General features: G+C 38.5%; 3 protein-coding genes across 5 annotated transcripts in view; 1 reads left to right on the forward strand and 2 right to left on the reverse strand.

The window, feature by feature from the left end:
• Positions 1-969: 969 nt before the first annotated feature.
• Positions 970-9115, reverse strand: LOC111863274. 2 transcript variants are annotated; one of them, XM_023849452.2, is made up of 6 exons: positions 8725-9115; positions 7948-8122; positions 6743-6894; positions 6163-6310; positions 5898-6086; positions 970-2442 (listed from the first exon to the last, which is right to left on the reverse strand). In XM_023849452.2, exons 1-6 carry the CDS (start codon positions 8731-8733, stop codon positions 2198-2200), a joined length of 918 nt encoding a protein of 305 aa, XP_023705220.1. In that variant the 5' UTR covers positions 8734-9115; the 3' UTR covers positions 970-2197. The 2 variants fall into 2 exon arrangements, with proteins under 2 accessions (XP_023705220.1, XP_023705221.1); XM_023849453.2 differs by lacking the exon at positions 8725-9115 and adding an exon at positions 8260-8397.
• Positions 9116-9186: 71 nt separating this feature from the next.
• The window catches only part of LOC111863270, a 27586-nt gene continuing 20093 nt past the window's right edge, over positions 9187-16679 (forward strand). Inside the window, exons 1-3 of the mRNA XM_023849436.2 lie at positions 9187-9331; positions 9875-10058; positions 11793-11983. Coding sequence (XP_023705204.1) covers positions 9244-9331; positions 9875-10058; positions 11793-11983 — 463 coding nt within the window. The 5' untranslated portion in view covers positions 9187-9243. The remainder of the gene's footprint in view (positions 9332-9874; positions 10059-11792; positions 11984-16679) is intronic.
• Positions 12023-16679, reverse strand: part of LOC111863271 (carbohydrate sulfotransferase 9) — a 12366-nt gene continuing 7709 nt past the window's right edge. Inside the window, exons 3-4 of one of the 2 annotated variants that reach the window (XM_023849439.2) lie at positions 15143-15329; positions 12023-14000 (exon numbers count right to left, since the gene is read on the reverse strand). In XM_023849439.2, the coding sequence (XP_023705207.1) occupies positions 13449-14000; positions 15143-15329 (739 nt within the window). In that variant the 3' untranslated portion in view covers positions 12023-13448. The remainder of the gene's footprint in view (positions 14001-15142; positions 15330-16679) is intronic. The other variant, XM_023849438.2, reaches the window with a different exon arrangement.

A 16679-nucleotide genomic window follows, 5' to 3' on the forward strand; every position in this document is an offset into this window, starting at 1 on the left:
TTGTGTTTTGTTTCTCTGTGAACATCAGGGCAGCAGAAATAAGCTTGTCAACTTGTCATGAACAAGTTAATGGAGATATGTGAAGCATACTGTTGAGAGACAGTGGCTGATTGGGTTTTATTAAATTTATAGTAGCTTTGGCATGCATTGGGGCACGTGGTAACGTAGTGGTTGAGGTGCTATGCTACAAGCCGGAAGGTTGCGGGTTCAAATCCCGACGAGGTCATTGGATTTTTTCAATTGACCTAATCCTTCCAGCTGCACTAGGCCCTGGGGTTTACTCAGCCTCTAACAGAAATGAGTACCAGGAATTAATTAAATAATTTTCCTGGTGAGTAAGGTGTGTAAGGCTGACAACCTTACCGCCATCTTTGAGCCGATTGTCTAGATAATGTTGGACCTTCAACATCTCAACCCTATGGCCCTTCACAGCCTGGTACAGGGATAGCTTTACTTTTTTGGCATGCATTTCTGGAGGCATACTTATCACTAATTAGATAATGTTCCATTTTAGGCTATGATGACAACTGCTACCCAACATCCTGTCCTTTATAACATTTTCCCATATTTTTCAGGGTTGTTCAGATGTTCTGACACTGTTAACCCTTCTTGCTTTACTCTCATATATCATGAGGCGTTCTATTTATGCCATGCGTATCTATAAAGCTGTTCCACGGCTGTGTAGATGTTTTTGGTTAAACAGTAATTACACTGAGGAATCGTGGACCAAGTAAGTTGGCACAAGTGATAATGCTTAGGAGGTGCCCAGTTCAAATCTTGGTGTGGACAGTATCTTGATCAAGGCTTTCATAGATTTCCTTGCTATCCCTGCTCAGACGGTACCTTAAATGAGTGGACATCTGCTTCTTTCACCTGCTCTCCAATCATTAGCAGCTGTGGTCAGAATTACTGACAGCATCAAATAAGCCACAGATGAATAAACAGGAAGAGCATTGAGAAGGTAGACTGTTGAAATTATCTGAAAGTTTTATTCACACCATTTATCATGAACTGCAGATACATGGAATATTCATACAGATCTTTCTGTATAACAAACAGGATAAAGATTTACCCATACAATCCTGAAGTGCAATTTGCTATAAGACAGTTCTACACAATTGTTCAGTGACCACACAGAATGTAATGTGCAGTGGCAACTTGTAAAAGCATTAGGAATATCACACTTCTTGTAAGGATATTTTTGGTGCATCTTCAATGAGAAGTTACAAAAATGTGCCTGTGGAATTTGCCATGCCTGTCTCCAAATGTCACAACTCAATCAGTGAACAGATTTTCAGTAATCAGATAGGGGCTTTATTAAAATTTCACAGGCAAATTTTGGTTAAAATTGAGCAACAACAATGCACCTTTTTAAGACGTATGTGATTCTATATGTGTCTGAAGCGCAACTTGCTGCATACAATTTTCCCTCAAGTCTTTATGGTTTTTGAGACATTCAAACAAATGCGAGAAAACATGAGGATTGCTTATGTTGTGAATATGTTTCCTGACTTGTCTACAGATATCTGAAACATTGTTTGCACAGAGTGAAAGATGGGATCATAATTTTTGGACAGGTCTATTTGAAGGTCTGGATTTACAGAAATGGGTATATTGAATACTATAAAGATTATGCTTTTATGAGATAGTGAGCTTGAAGTTTTAGGCCTTATACCAGAAGTTCTTGCAATAAAAATACTGCATAAAATGCATCATATTATAAATTTACTACTTTGAAATGCTTGTAAGGATCGCCTTAGTGAAAGGCACTGTGCATTAATTGGCGACATACAGTGTGCCATAATATTGTTCAAAGCAGGCTAAATCTAGTCAGATACAGAAATCGCAAGTAATATCCACAAACGGTAGGCATAACAAAACAACTGCTTTTCTTGTGGCCTGCAATGCTGGTGAAGTCTCCCACTTTCCTTCTTTCAGTATGCAACATTCTGCTGTGCTAATCGTCAGCAGAGGAACAGGAAACATCATTAGCTAGAGAAGCTAAAAGTCAATTATTGTCAGCAGCTTCACTTGCTAAATTCAATGATTTTATTTGCTTGGCAAAACATAAAATTTGAAAGAAGTCAGTACCTTGACTTTTTCTCTCATATGATTTGGGATTGCGGGTGGGGTGGGGGGGTGATTGTGGACTTAAGTGGAATTGTTCTGTGTCTTTTTCTTGTAGCAGTGCAGTTCCCTATGGCAGAGTTCTTCTGGAGGGCATCACTAGTTGCCTAGGGATGACTGTGTTTCCCATAAGCCTGCTGCCTCTGTCTGATGGCCATGGAGGTGTCATCTCTGCAGCTATGGGTGGAGAGCAAAGGAGAGGTGTTCGGCCCAGCTGTATCTCTGCTGACTGTACCGCATGATCAAGTTCTTGTGTAGATATCAGTGTTTCATCATTCATCAAAGTACTTTCTTTTTCTTCTTTGTGTCTGATCCCTACAAACAACAATGTTCATGAAAGGAATGGTAATTAAAAGGCAATGTGGTTTTAGGGAAAGGCTTCAGTTTGTCAGTATAATAGGTAGGAAAAATCAGTACAAAATTCTGTAAGGAATTAAGAGAACTATTCAGTTCCATTTTAATTCATTCTGTTAATCGATACTGGTACAACCATTGGATATAGAAAAGTAAAAAATACAAGACAGTACAGTATTAATAAATAATGATAAATAAATAAATAAATAAATGCAGTCTGGCAGAAGTTCACTGACATTTCAGAGGAACATGCTGCCTCCGTCTTCAGAGTCGAAGAATACGCCAAGCAAATTGCCAGCATAAGATGGTTTCATCACAGGCACTATGTGAGAACCTCTATAAATGTTCGTGAAATTATGGATACAGTGCGATGGAAAGGTGTTACACATGGATTACAGTAACATCTTGAGAACACAGAAATGAAGACAACTGAACAAATGAGCGTGGAGGAACTGTGTTAGGTGATTATGAGTACATAGAAAAGAGAGCAGAGAAAGAGTAGATACAAATACAGGCAGAATACATAAGGAAGACAAAAGACTGGAGTTTTCTATAAGATGACCCAATTTTGTGAAAATGTCAGTGGGTGACGATATGTCTTCATATTATTTCCAGTTCAGCATACATTTTCTGTGCAGCCAGCAACATCACAATTACTGATGTTTAGTTCTTTGTAAGGTCTGACATTCTCAAACTGGTGACTATGATAAATATCGACATGTCACAAGGAACATACTGCCTCCATCTTCAGGATCAAACAGCAAGTTGCAACTTCCCAGAAGACAGTTCTTTTATACTTATATTCTGAATAAAATTGCAGAATCCTGTTGCATTGTGTAGATCTGTGCATGGCAACAGCTTCTTAACCCACATAACCTAGACTTAGGCTGAGGCAATTACATCAGAAAAGCAGAACAGCATTACAGTGGGCAGCAGAGCCCTTCATCACAACCTGTACACCTGATGATGGCCAGTTAGGTTGAAACTTGTAGTGACAATAAACAGAAGATAAGAGAATATTAACAGATGTTGCACATAGATGGCAAAAAGTGGAATGCACTGTCAGATTGGCAATAGTTCTTACACATACATAGAAAGTTGTGTCATCTATATCACTGTCTTTACACTATTTCAGGTTACCATAGAACTGAACTGTCAAGCATTAACACATTAAACATTAACATTGTCCTTTTGAGTGTGAATTGTAAGAAGAAAAAGAAAAAGTGGAATATTGATGTGATTTGTATTTCGGTGTGGCACCGTGGAACACAGTGTTGACGATGACAGCAAATTTACTTGTATCAATAGTTATTGCAACAATGGTTGTATATAAGTTGTAATATCTTTATGACGTCCTCTGGATTGATATTATAGTAACTTGGGCTGTGACGTGTTCTATATCTGGAGGCGCCATCGCCAAATGTAGATCTGATGAACAAAAATAAATTGAATTGAATTGAACTGCATAAATGTAAGTTAAGTAGGTTACAAACAAGTGAGACATCTCTCATGTCCATTCTGTGAGTACAGTAATATTCTGATGTGGATATCTGAAGTGTAGTGTACTATCTGAAGAAAATATCATTATGACTATTCATGCAGATTATTCATGGAAGATGGCATTAATCATCAGCCTCAACGCATCATTCAGTAACGCCAGACTGGAAAGGAACACAGGAGAGAGCAGAGGAAGTTAATAGTATGAAAGCTTATGTTGCAAAGATGAGATTTCCTGTTAAATTATTGACAGGTGTTACACTAGTGACATAATTAAATTCTATACTGAGCTCTACCAGACAGTTGATTTATTCAAACCAACGCTCAAATGAACATTACTAAATGTTTAATAGGTACTTATTTTCAGAAGTGCTGATCTACATATGTATTTTTTTCTCTCTGCAAATGATTAATGATTGTCTTGTAACACAGACTTAAACCTTTTCATGTTTACATGAAAGCCTTTAACATCATATCATTCCTTCTTACTGGCTTATGTACTTTTTCACTGTACAGAGCTATATTATCCAACATTTACCATATTACTTCAAACATAAGATGCACATTTTTTTCATATTTTCCCATTGAAAAATTGAGATACATCTTAAATTTGAGGACTGGGGAAGCCTTAATGTCAAAAGCAAAAGAATGTGTTAGAAGCAGTAATATACCTTTCAAGGCTATTCATGGATGGTGCGAAAAGTTTACGAAGAGAGAAAGCTTATCATCATGATGGATGAAAATTAGTCAGAAACTTCTTTGGAATGAAACTAAACTGAATGAATTTCAGTGTTTTGTTATTGGACTACACCAAAGGAATTCTTTATGGTAAATCAGTAATGCAGATGAAACTGCAGTTCTTTCCACATGCCTCACAATTCCACCATACATTTCAGAGGGGGGAAAACAAGTGGCAATGAAAACCACAGGCTATGAAGTTGCATGTTACATGTCATGCTGTCTATACCTGCAAATGCCAATAAATTACCACCACATGTAATATTAAACACAAAAATTACCAATTTTTTTTTAAAGATGTAATAGTGTGGGTCCAAAAAATTGCATGGATCTCATAGGAGTTAATGGAAGACTAGCTGGGATGTGTATGGGCCTGGCCTGGTGCATTATCAAAGCTGTGGAGTACGCGTGCAATGGAAGCATTTCGTGGCCATCTCACCAATAGAATCAGAAACAGGTTAAGGAACAGAAACACCACTCTAGTGCCATGACAAGTCAATTACAACAATTTTATACGTCCGTTAACAAACCATTCAAACATCTTGTCTCTAACTGATGCCTGGTTGAATAAAGACAATCATACATTGACATCTAGTGGCAAAATAAAAAGAGCACGAGCATCAGTAACAGTGGAACGGATATCAAAAGCTCTGAAAGAAATGCCAATCAGTATTATTTCAAAATCGTATTTGAAGTGGTGCTTGTCTAATGCAGAAGGTGGAATGCAAGACGACCTTTGGGAGAAGAATGAACAAAGTGGTAAGGGTGCATCATCTTAAGATAATGACAGTGCAACTTAAGGATCACTGGACAAACTTTCTGATTAAATAACAAAGACACAAAGGAAAGTGCAGGTAGTGAAAATTTTAAATTTCCATTTCATTCTGGTATATTTTCCATTACTTTTCTATTTAAATGTATTCTAAATATTATATTTTAATTGATGTGTTCTAAATATATTCACTGAAATAAATACACCTTCCTAAAATCCTCCGTTAAATATTGGATGTGTCTTAAATTTGAAGTAATTTGTACATACTGTTTTTGCTGGAAGAATAATTGCACATGCATAGAAATCCCTGAACTAAGTCCTTCTCTACCTCTAAATAAAATGACCAACTGACAAAATGCTTTCCAATCTGACTTCAGTTCCTTGCACTAGAAATTTCATTTATGTATACCTGTGTCTTTATCCACCAATGACTTTGTCTGAAGATCTTTTGATTGCGACAATTGTTTCTCCTTCAGTTGCTGAAGAAACTCGTCTCGCTTCATCCGCTGTCTTCTTTTCCTCTCTAATGTGATATCATCAGCTGACTGCATGCAAGCTCTTGGTGATGCACCTGTTGTGTGTGTGCTGGAACCTGGAACTGAAGAAGACACACTTAACGGATCACGTAACAGCCAGGCCTATACATCAGTTTAGAAAAAGAAAGTACATTCTACCTGCATGAATCAAACAGTGCTTGTCCATTTGAACAGATGTCTTAAGAACACTGGATTCAACTCGCACACCTGCACATTCATTCACCTTCCCTGTAAAGTGACAACCAAAACTACGCAATGCTTCTCTCAAACCATTTGTTGTAGCTTCCTGAAAAGACAGACAAGATGTGAGTCAAGATTTATAGATATAGAAGAGTAGGACATTTTTACAAAGTGCCATTAATGAACCTTGAAGCACTGAACACAGTTTTGAAATGGATGGCATTCACACCCAACATAAAAATGTCCACTGTCACAAAATTCTGTAGAGTAGCAGCAGTTAGTACAGATATCCCCCAACTGGCATAACTGAGACTTGCGCAGTCTCTTTTTTGTCAAGACAAAAATTAAGTCTAAAACAGATTAATTAGTATTTCTAAGCAGCTAAAATGAATGGCATTCAAGATAACAAGCTTATACATTTTTTAATGAAAATTAAATGTAACAAAGGACTAACAAACATTTTAACTTATGCAATCACTCTTTGTGAATGCAACTATTGCTTCTGAGGGACACCTGTCTGTCACAACAATCCAGATACCTTTCGAGCATGGGCAATGGCATATCCCTTACTGCAGGAATCTTTACACATCCCATAACCTACATCCTGATGCTGTATCCCATTCTTAAGTTCAACTTTCACGAAAGCCGCAACTCCAACCGAGTATTTGCTGCTGTTACAATCAATGTAGTCTGCAACAGCAGAGAGAAGGATCATAATCAGGGGGATATGGGACAAGTTACAGTACAATACATCACATTCAGAAAATATCTAGAAATACATTTACAGAATATACCCTAAGAACAAAATACACTACAACAGATCTAATCACGTACATAATTACATTATGAATTATACAGAATATTTAGAAATATCTCAAATTACAGCATACTCAAAATATGTTTATTTGGAAATTAACATACAAACAAATGCCACACACATGATAATTCACCTATACCTGCATATTTCCCTGCTCTCTGCCTTCAGGATTAAATCAAAAGAAACAGGAAAAAAGTTGTCAGTTTTTAGTGCCTCTGGATATGAGCAGTGTCCAGCTTTCTGGCCTCTGGCTCTCTAAGTAAGGACACAGAATTCAAATCTGAGATGGGGGCACCCACAGGGTAGTTTCTGTAATTCTCAGTGATTGTTGGCAAGAGGTTCTATAGTTTATCATGGCCTCTGAACCAGGTGTGAGGGCTTGGCATTATTTACAGTCCTAAAGGTTTATATTGGTTTCAATCTTTGAGCAGAAAATTCTACATGCAGATCTGACCAGGGACTGAACGCTGAATATTCTGAATGACAGAGTCTCTAAAGTGGGGTTTGACAAATATGGTATATCCTTTTTAGGAAGAGTAGTTGTGAGCAGAAAGAATTCAGGAGACAGTCCCATGGCAGACATACATGCAGTGGGCTTTCTGTCAGGTTGCTGACTCAGAATTTTTTCTAAGTACTTTGATGAAAATATATAGTTCATAATCTCCACAACAAACTTTGGCACCCAGTGGACTAATTGGTTCAGAAAAGGTAAACTTGGCTGTTTAGGAATTACATTTCATGGTTCCTTGAACCCAGTGGTCAACACTGTTTGAGTCAACCCAGTATCTTTCACCACTGATGGTGATGATTCTTCGCATCAATAAAAGGAAGTTTTTATGAGCTGAGTATCAGTGCTCAAAGATGCTGCTGCACATGTTGCAAATACAGTTTTAATATGTAGAACTGCGCTACCATTACACACTTACCAATATTCTGATGAGTCACAGAGTGACTCCATCCATAAAGCCCAAATGTTTCATTTGCAAGGGAGACAAGAGCATCATGCTCTGGGCCATATTCAAGATGAGCCTGTTGGTCTCCAACATGTGTTTGAATTCTTTTAGGGGTGGACAGTTCTGTTATACTTTTACCACTCTGCATCTATATAATAAAAAATGGAAGCAAGTAAGGTTCATTCATCCCTCCACTTGTGATGCCTGCTGCAACACAGCTGCAGAATGTAACTAGGAAGGGAAGGGCCAGTATGTCAATATGTATATCAACACTGCACATGTTACCTGTCACTTTCTGCCATAACTTTATTACAGGTTCTTCCTAAAAGCACTAAAATTCCAGTGAAAAGGACATTATTTCTTTATAGCCAATATGCATACATACTGGTTGCATAAAAGTGAAATTATGATATGATACCCCCCCCCCCTCCCCACAATAAAAAAAGTTACCTTCCATGTGGTGGAGGCATCCAAATCATAATCTGCACTATCTACATAGGCTGGAGTTCTGAATATCTTTAACCATAAAAAAACTAAACGATTGTATAAGGCTAATACTTATCCTTGCCTTAATTATTAATACTGTTGGTATTAACTTCAATAAGATTATACAGCAGAAATGGAGGTAAATGTCATGTATGTTGGGTACCATTCCTTAGTTGGATACAGCAGTATGGTGACGAACGGTGTGTTTTGCAGTTTTTGAGCAACTCTTCTTCATGCAACACTTTTTAAGGTTGGAATACTTACCTCCTTCATAGTATGCACTTCCACAATGCCCTTATATATCTTCTTTATTGACGCTTTAGTTTACGGTTTAATACTTAATTTTAGAGATAAAATCTAAACACGAATGAGTATTTCTTAACAATTAAATCCCGTTTTATTATTTTTTTTTGCATGTACTTCAAATGTCACTGACATGTTCGTAAATTCCCTCCATTCTATTTTTTTTCTTTGCATACACAAAATAGAAGCTCAATCCTGATAGTGCGTATTTTAAAACAGGAGTATGTTGTAAATATGATCCTATAAATTTTCATGAATTAAAGAAAAATAATAAATTTTTACACATATTTTCAAGGGTGTAATTTTCTGACATGGATATCCTTCTTGTCTCTTGCTTCATTTTGTTAACGTTTAACCGTTTAACTGACCTTGGTTGTAATTTTCATTTTTACCGCCAGAGAGCGAGAGCGAAATATGGCGGCGGTGAAGTCAAAATCTGGGATTTATTGCTCTTCAAAATTGGAGGATAATGCTCAGAGAATGAATAGGTCTAAAATGTCTTTCAGTACGTTTGATCTATGCCTTGTGTTGATTTCTATGGTGACGTTTATTGTGGACTTTAGCACAGGTGAGGAAGGATTCGAGGAATTATTAGCTCTGACTGTCAGTTGTAATAAACTTTTCCTACGCCTATTCTTCAATAGCCGTCAGACACCGGTTTGCTTGTACGTTGCATTTGGTCTCACTAATAACAACTGAAGCTACCATGATTTTAACACTTCACTTTTAAAATTCTTCAGCTTGTGTTTATTGAAGATAAGTAACAAAATATTTGCTATTCAGTTGGATTGTTAGGTATTTCTTCTTTGGCTATACGGTGTTAGGTATTTAGTATAAAAATATATTTTTGAATATTGTAAATTAAATTGAGAATTGGGCGGCAGTAAGCAGAATTTTAAAGTTGGTTATTATAATTATTTAACCCATAGTAGTTCCCAGGTAAGTACATTAATTTTTCAAAATATATCTGTCATATACATAGTTTAATATAGAAGTAGACCTTATCTAACATTATCCTTTCGTATTTTAAGCATTTAGCATATTTCCATTGGAAATTCCGTAGATTATATTCTTGCAAGGGTAGGTAATCTTGGAAACTTTTTAATTTCAGATGTGTTCCTTGTAGTTGATTACTTTAGTCATGGCCACATATACTGGGCTGTGAGTACATTTCTGTTGATTGTGCTCCCGGCAACTGTTGTGCAGATGTTCAGCATGCGCTGGCACATTGCAGATGAGAGTGCAAATTGTTGGCACTGGCTAGCACACATTTTTTTACTGGGCATTATACACAGGTAAATACTGCAATTGATTATTATTCTGAGTTATGACATCATTAGTTAATAGAGGAACATGCTACCTCTGTTTTCTGCCTTGAAGATGGTGACAACAGATTCCTCCGAAACATTGACAGCCGTTTATGAAACTACAATTCATTGGCATTCCAATCATGGGCCATGGGCTGATATATATGAGTAGATGAGACTGAATTTTATGTCTTGTCAAACCCTGATTAAGGGTACAGAGAAGACTCCCAAAGTATCTGTGATTTTTCCCAACTGACATGGCTGATAGCCAGACAAGATTTTATCAACTTCAGCTGCCATGAAAGCTTCAGATCTTACACAATCGACAACACCAAAACTTTAATTTTCACCTAAATTATTTAAATAGTGATTAGTTCCCTTATTTTCATGACATATCTTCTGTTTGCCAGTGCAGGAGAAGGTTACCAGATGAGGAAGATAGCTTTGAATATAGTGAAGAAGTTGCAGACATCTGGCAGAGAGTTTAGATGCTAACTTCTCTTCACTCTTAGTAGTTTCATAGAAATACCCACAGAGTCATGGAGTTAGCTAGAGTCTCAAGACTTAAGCATTAGATTGTGGGTTGTGGACAAACCCTTTGATACAGTATGGGTTACAGGCTATTCATGCTATCTGCACCAATGCTTTGTTATTGAAGACTATTTGTATGAGGGGAGATGTGAATTCAGTTATAAGCCAGTCTGGACAGTGGACTAAGTAGCTGTTGCATAGGTTTTCTGGGTAGTTCAGTTTTGCACTGATGTTCTGTACCCATCTGCTGCTGCCACTAGGGTAAGTAGATGGCCTTGTCCACTGGAGATCCATCTTTATCAAGTGCTTGGCTTGACTAAGAATAAAGCAATAATTGCTTTTATAGATTTGATCTGATAAGAAAAGTCAAAGTTTGTGCTTATTCCTTCCTTACAGGTCAGTATTTTCTCCAAATAAGAAATCTTACCAGAAAGTGATCCTTATCAGAGCCAGAATGTCCTGGGTAACCTGAAAAGGACAACACACATTATGAAGAACTAGGATGATTGTTCGGTTTCATAAATGCAACATGAAAGGTGTTTTTTTATGGAGAATTTTTGCTCTGAAGAGGGATAAAATACTAGGTAGAAAATTGCATAATGAGGAGCTTCATAATTTGTACTCTTTGCCTAATGAGAATGGTCAAGTCAATGAGAATGAGATGGATATTGCATGTAGCACGAGGGGAGATAAGAGGAATGCATGCAGAGTTTTGGTGGGAAAGCCAGGAGGAGGACCTAGATGTAGGTGGGAGGATAATATTAAAATGGATCTTAGAGAAATGGGGTTGGGTGGCTCAGGATAGGAACCAGTGGCAGGCTCTTATGAACATGGCAATGAACCTTTGACTTCCATCAGATGTTGTGAAATTTTTGACTAGCTGAGAATCTGGTGGCATTTCAAGGACTGACCTCCATGGAGCTAGTTTAGTTATCGAGTAACACAGGCGCAGAAGTGGGTGGAAGGATGTCCTGAAGGAAAGAACTGAAAGTGGGAGGTGACATGAAATGGCAAACAGTTTTTGAATGTTGTGGTGAGAAAGACGAGGTTTGCTTGTGGATTTTAGCTGGGATCATCTTGAGATAGTATTTACAGAATTTGTGGTCTTGCAGTGCTATATGACTGAAGTAGTCGGTCTCCTTAGCATTGAACTTAACCCATTGTTCTCTTTTCTGCGGGATTTTGCAACAGGTACGTGCTGACACTGAAGACAGGCTTTGAGGCTCGATTGTCTGGTGATCCCACAGATTTTGAACGTCTGTATCACCAACAGAGTGACATCTGCATGCTGCACTTGTTTGAATCATTTATGGAATCAGCCCCACAGCTGGTTCTGCAGCTGTACATCATGGTGAACCTGGAGACGTGGCAAACCTGGACTGGTGAGTACTTGCTGTTCCAGTTTCTCATAGTAAGGCGTTGATATCTTACTGCCTTGCCTGTTAGTTTTTCAAGAACTCATACAGTCTGCATGTAACTGCCATATTTGCCCATTTCACACAAAACTGATGCTTTTAAAATCAGAATGAAACATTGCTGGATTGTCTAGGTCTGGTATGATTACACAGTTCATTTTTATATCCAAGATATAACACTAGCTTAAATTAAATGATACATCGATATGCCCTTAATTTGAAGCCATGTTACTGGCTAGTGGAATTCAAATGGAAATATATCAGGCCCAACTTGTTTGTTTTGTTAGTGCCTCTTGTAACCCCAGGAGTTAAATTAATGCATCTTAAAGTAAAGTAAGTACATGATGTTACATCAGATTTGCTTCCTCTGAGCTGTTCTTAATGTGGAATGCAGTGATGTATGTGTATTAAGTGTCTTTCTTTTTCTGTTTCAAGACCACATAATTTAAGGGGCACAGCTTGTATTTTAAGATGGCTTATACTTGGGCCAGTACATACTGAGATTTAGTTATTTAACCTTAGGTCATTTTAATTATGGTCTAATTTCTAACTGCAGGACTTTGCTGGTAAAGATAAAAGTGTCACAAGCCATCCATATGAGGCAGTGGAGGTGAGATATCAGCTTCACACTCCAGCTGACTTATTTGCAGGGATGAGTCTCCAATACCATTTGGACAGAAGGCTCAATGGGTCCCAGAACCAGTCTGAAGAGAGAAATCTCTGCCCTGCTGGGAATCAAATCCCATCTGTCCAGCTTATAGCCAGACACTTTGCTGACTGAGCTATCCTGACTCACCAAGATAGTACACAGTCGGGGAAAAGAAACAAGAGAATAGTTACGTAAGATGGACGAAAGAGGATCGGAGAAAAGAGATTTGGCTTATCTCAAGATATGCTGTTTGTATTTGCCCTAATAAATGCCATAAGGTAGCTGCTTAATAGTTGAAATACATCACACAAAAGCTGAAATAAAGCTGTGCTAATTTGTGCAGTATGATAAATGTATGTATTAATAAAGTAACGGCACTATGTATGACACACCTCCATGTTACAGAAGGGATGGGTTTGTAAAAGTATGTCTGTCTCATGAAAGTCCATAACATGGACGCTAATTTTCTGTTGACTCCCCAGTTATACTTGGAAATGCTTCCTTACAGAAATTTTTTCAGTCCACTGTTGTGATAAAAACTAGGTTTCCTCTGGTGACAGTCATTCTCATGAGTCAGGTAACAATCTCTGTGGGTGTCCCCACATCAGAAATGGATTCTGTGCAGTTGCCTAGTTGGGCAGAGGCAAGACAGGACAACACACACCATAGCTGAAGGCACTAGAGATAGATACATACATACATGCAACTCATGAATCATACATTACAAACATATGTATCATCACTTTTGTTTTCATCAAGCAAAATATTCAGTTGCCTCTTGCATCAAGTCATCTTAGCAAAATTAAAATATTCCTCTGGTGAGTAATCAAATAGTCTGAAATCTTTCTCATACAGCATGTACACATCTTGGAGTAGTTGATTTGGTACGTCTCTGTAATACTGTTGGGCATAGTTGTGTTCAGTGCGGCCATTAGGATTTGTGTTGTGCAACAGCAGGCCTGTAGAATTGACAGTAAGAAGGGCATCAAGCAAGTTGAGTTTGGTTGCTAGGAACAACTGTTCTTCCTCCAGGGTCTCCATCTTGAGAATAATCTGGTAGTTCAGTTCACAGGGAGCACATTCAGCTGTGAATGGACGCCAGTGCTCATCAAATGTCTTTGTTTTCACCAAGTAATGAAGAAATTCCACAAATGTTGGTTCAGCTCTGTCTACAAATGTGTCATTATCTTCACGCTGTGATCTGACTATGTGGCGACCATAACGTCTGTAATAAAACTCACGGCCTTTCCGATGCTCCAGTTTGTCTCTATAAGCTGATAGGATGCGTTCAAATGGATGTCGCACAATGATGAATCTGGTGCTTTTGGCTAGGAACTGCAAGGAAAGAGAACCCTTTTTTACTCCAACTTGCCTTGACTCAGTCACATCAGAGACACAGGCCTTTATTCTGTGTGATAAGTGAGTTCCTCAGTTTAGCTCTACAAACCACTGGATAGATTTCTGAAATGGCAAAAAAGAACACTGTCTCAGATTTTTCAAACCTGAAATCATGGAAAATGGATCTATTTTGTCATCAGATGTAAGAGAGGAAATGTTCTTGCTCATTTGAGCCCTGTTAAAAAGAGCTAGTCTCAATCTCTGGGCCTCTGGAGACAGGATGTGTATCAGGTTTATGTAAGTTATTTGAGCTAAGCCTAAATTTCTCTGACAGTATTGTGGTATGGTAAACATGACTAGTATTTTTCATGGTGTCCTTCATTTGTGAGTTTTTTCAAACACAGTGTTTAGGACACTTCATCTGTTTCCATCATCCATTGTAAGGGAGAGAGTTTCCCACTCAGTTGGGATCATTAGATAGGGTTAGAGCCTTTATGTCCAGTTGTTGAGATAACTCTTCTGTTTGCTCCACTGATCACGACTAGCACTTTAGCACTTTCTCTTTGGCCCAGTGATCAAGAAAAGCTCATTCGTTTCATCCAGTGGTCAGGACTAGCTGTTCTAAGGGTTGAAACTTAGTGGGAACATTTTCTCCCTTATACCTGGTGATTAAAACAAATACAGTTTCAGGAATGTTTGTTTTGGAAACTCAAGACAATATTTAGACTTTGGCTTAAGAGCATCTTCCTTCTCAGAAAATGTAGTGCAACATGATGAACTGATAAACATTTCATGGTGACAGGCTTTTCTCTAAGGTTAGGCTTTGGGTTTTATTTTTACAAATAAGCTTCTAATGTTGGCAGTGTTAATGCAGCAGTTAGAATGGCTATAAAGTTTCAAAATTACTTGGGCTGCACATGGAAAGTAAGTACATTTTTGGTAATTAAGTTGCCTGGTTCTTGATTAAAGTCATGTAATTTTCTTCTTTATGAATACACCTGTTAAAATGACATTCCAAAAAAATGTGCTCAAGAGGTCAGCAATATGAAATCTTTAATGATTTATAATATTCAGATTATTCCCTTAATATTTTCAGATGCTTTGACATTTCCAGTAATGATCATCAAGGCACACATTACCTTGACTGTGGTATTTGCGTCTTTTGTCTTTGGATAAACCATTCTAGCTAGTTGGTTCATTTGTATGAGTCCTTTGCTTAGCCTGATGCGATTCTCGGGCGTCATCACTCCTCCTATTATGGCAAATATCTCCATCCATGTTGTGGATCCGGCTTTGTATACAGGACACCACACTAGTTTGCGTTTCCTGCATGACAGATGTTTCTCAAACATTAGACACCACTTACTGAAGGCACTGACAGGATGTGTAGCCCTGTCAGTGCCTTCAGTATTGCCTGAATCTCATGGGATATCACTGAGTATTTATGTATTTTTAATTATGCTTCATTATAGTGTTAAAAGAGTTCTGTTTTTGTACTTGTTTAATATCCTCAGGCAGGAAGAGTCCACTTGGGAGACTGAGCATAAATGGAAGGATAATATTAAAATGATCGTAGAGAAACATGTTATGGATATTTGAACTGGATGGAACTATGTTGGATTTGAGGTTTTCATGGTTGTGACTGTGAAGCCTGCTGTATCCTGGTATAGGAAGTTTTGTAGTCTGATGGACTACATTTTGGAGTCACATATTGCCTCCATCTTCAGAGTTTCTTCATCCTTTATTATCAAAGTATCTGTCAATAATGCAACAATTTAAAATACTGTCGCGTATTGAGTTCGAATCTCGTTGGTCACGTGTGTAAGTCCAAATCCCGTCGGTCACGTGTGTAAGTTCAAATCCCACTTCTGACACCAGTTGTCGCGTATCTTGAGTTCGGCGCTCGTCGGTCACGTGTGTAAGACCAAATCCCACTTCTGACACCAGTTGTCGCGTATTGGGCATATAACGCGACAAATAACTTCACGAAGTATTTAATATAGCGAATTTTATTTCACATTCGCACTTACAATCACCCAAATTACAGATTTACGATTACTGATATCTGCAGTATCACAATTAGTACACTCCAAATGCCACAATACAACTGGCTGGTTGCTGGCTAACTCGGAACTAACTCGGAGGTAGCTCGAGGACTGACTCGGAGGTAGCTCCAGGACTGACTCAGTACAACTGACTGGTAGCTGCTGTGAAGCTCACTTATATAGCTGCAGTGCTTGCCGGTTGCGTAATGAGCGCCACGTCACAGTAGGAAGTTGATTACGGGTACGTAGCGTTGCGCGTTACGTCACCGCGGAGGGGAGTGGCGGGGCGGGAACTCGCCTATTACCGTAGTAACGCGAGCGTTACGTTACCGCCACGTACCGCTGGGGAGGTAGGGGTGATCCATAGCTCAACATGTCACAATGCTCCCTCCTCAAGGCTGTTCGTCCCGAATAGCCCAACGGTGCATCCCCGTTCCTTTGCTTCGGAGGCTGTTCTTGCAGCCTCTTCTTTGTCCGTTACATTTGCTCCCCTCTCAAGACAAAGCTCGTCTCGAGCGGTTTCCTTTCAGCTCGCCAGAAGATCCAGTTGTGTCCCATTCATCCATCACTTTCATTCTATGGCACATTCACTCTCTATGGGGAGGCCGGTTCTTCTACTTTACCGGCTCCT

This window comes from Cryptotermes secundus, unplaced genomic scaffold, assembly GCF_002891405.2.
Source record: "Cryptotermes secundus unplaced genomic scaffold, Csec_1.0 scaffold929, whole genome shotgun sequence".
NCBI lineage: Eukaryota > Metazoa > Arthropoda > Insecta > Blattodea > Kalotermitidae > Cryptotermes > Cryptotermes secundus.

What these genes read in the sequence shown, in the direction of transcription:
- LOC111863274 (XM_023849452.2), bottom strand. An exon ending in TGTGACTCATCAGAATATTG is followed by an intron (nt 6,895 to 7,947) that starts GTAAGTGTGTAA and finishes CTGCTGTTGCAG; the next exon opens with ACTACATTGATTGTAACAGC. An exon ending in ATTGGTGGATAAAGACACAG is followed by an intron (nt 2,443 to 5,897) that starts GTATACATAAAT and finishes TGTTGTTTGTAG; the next exon opens with GGATCAGACACAAAGAAGAA.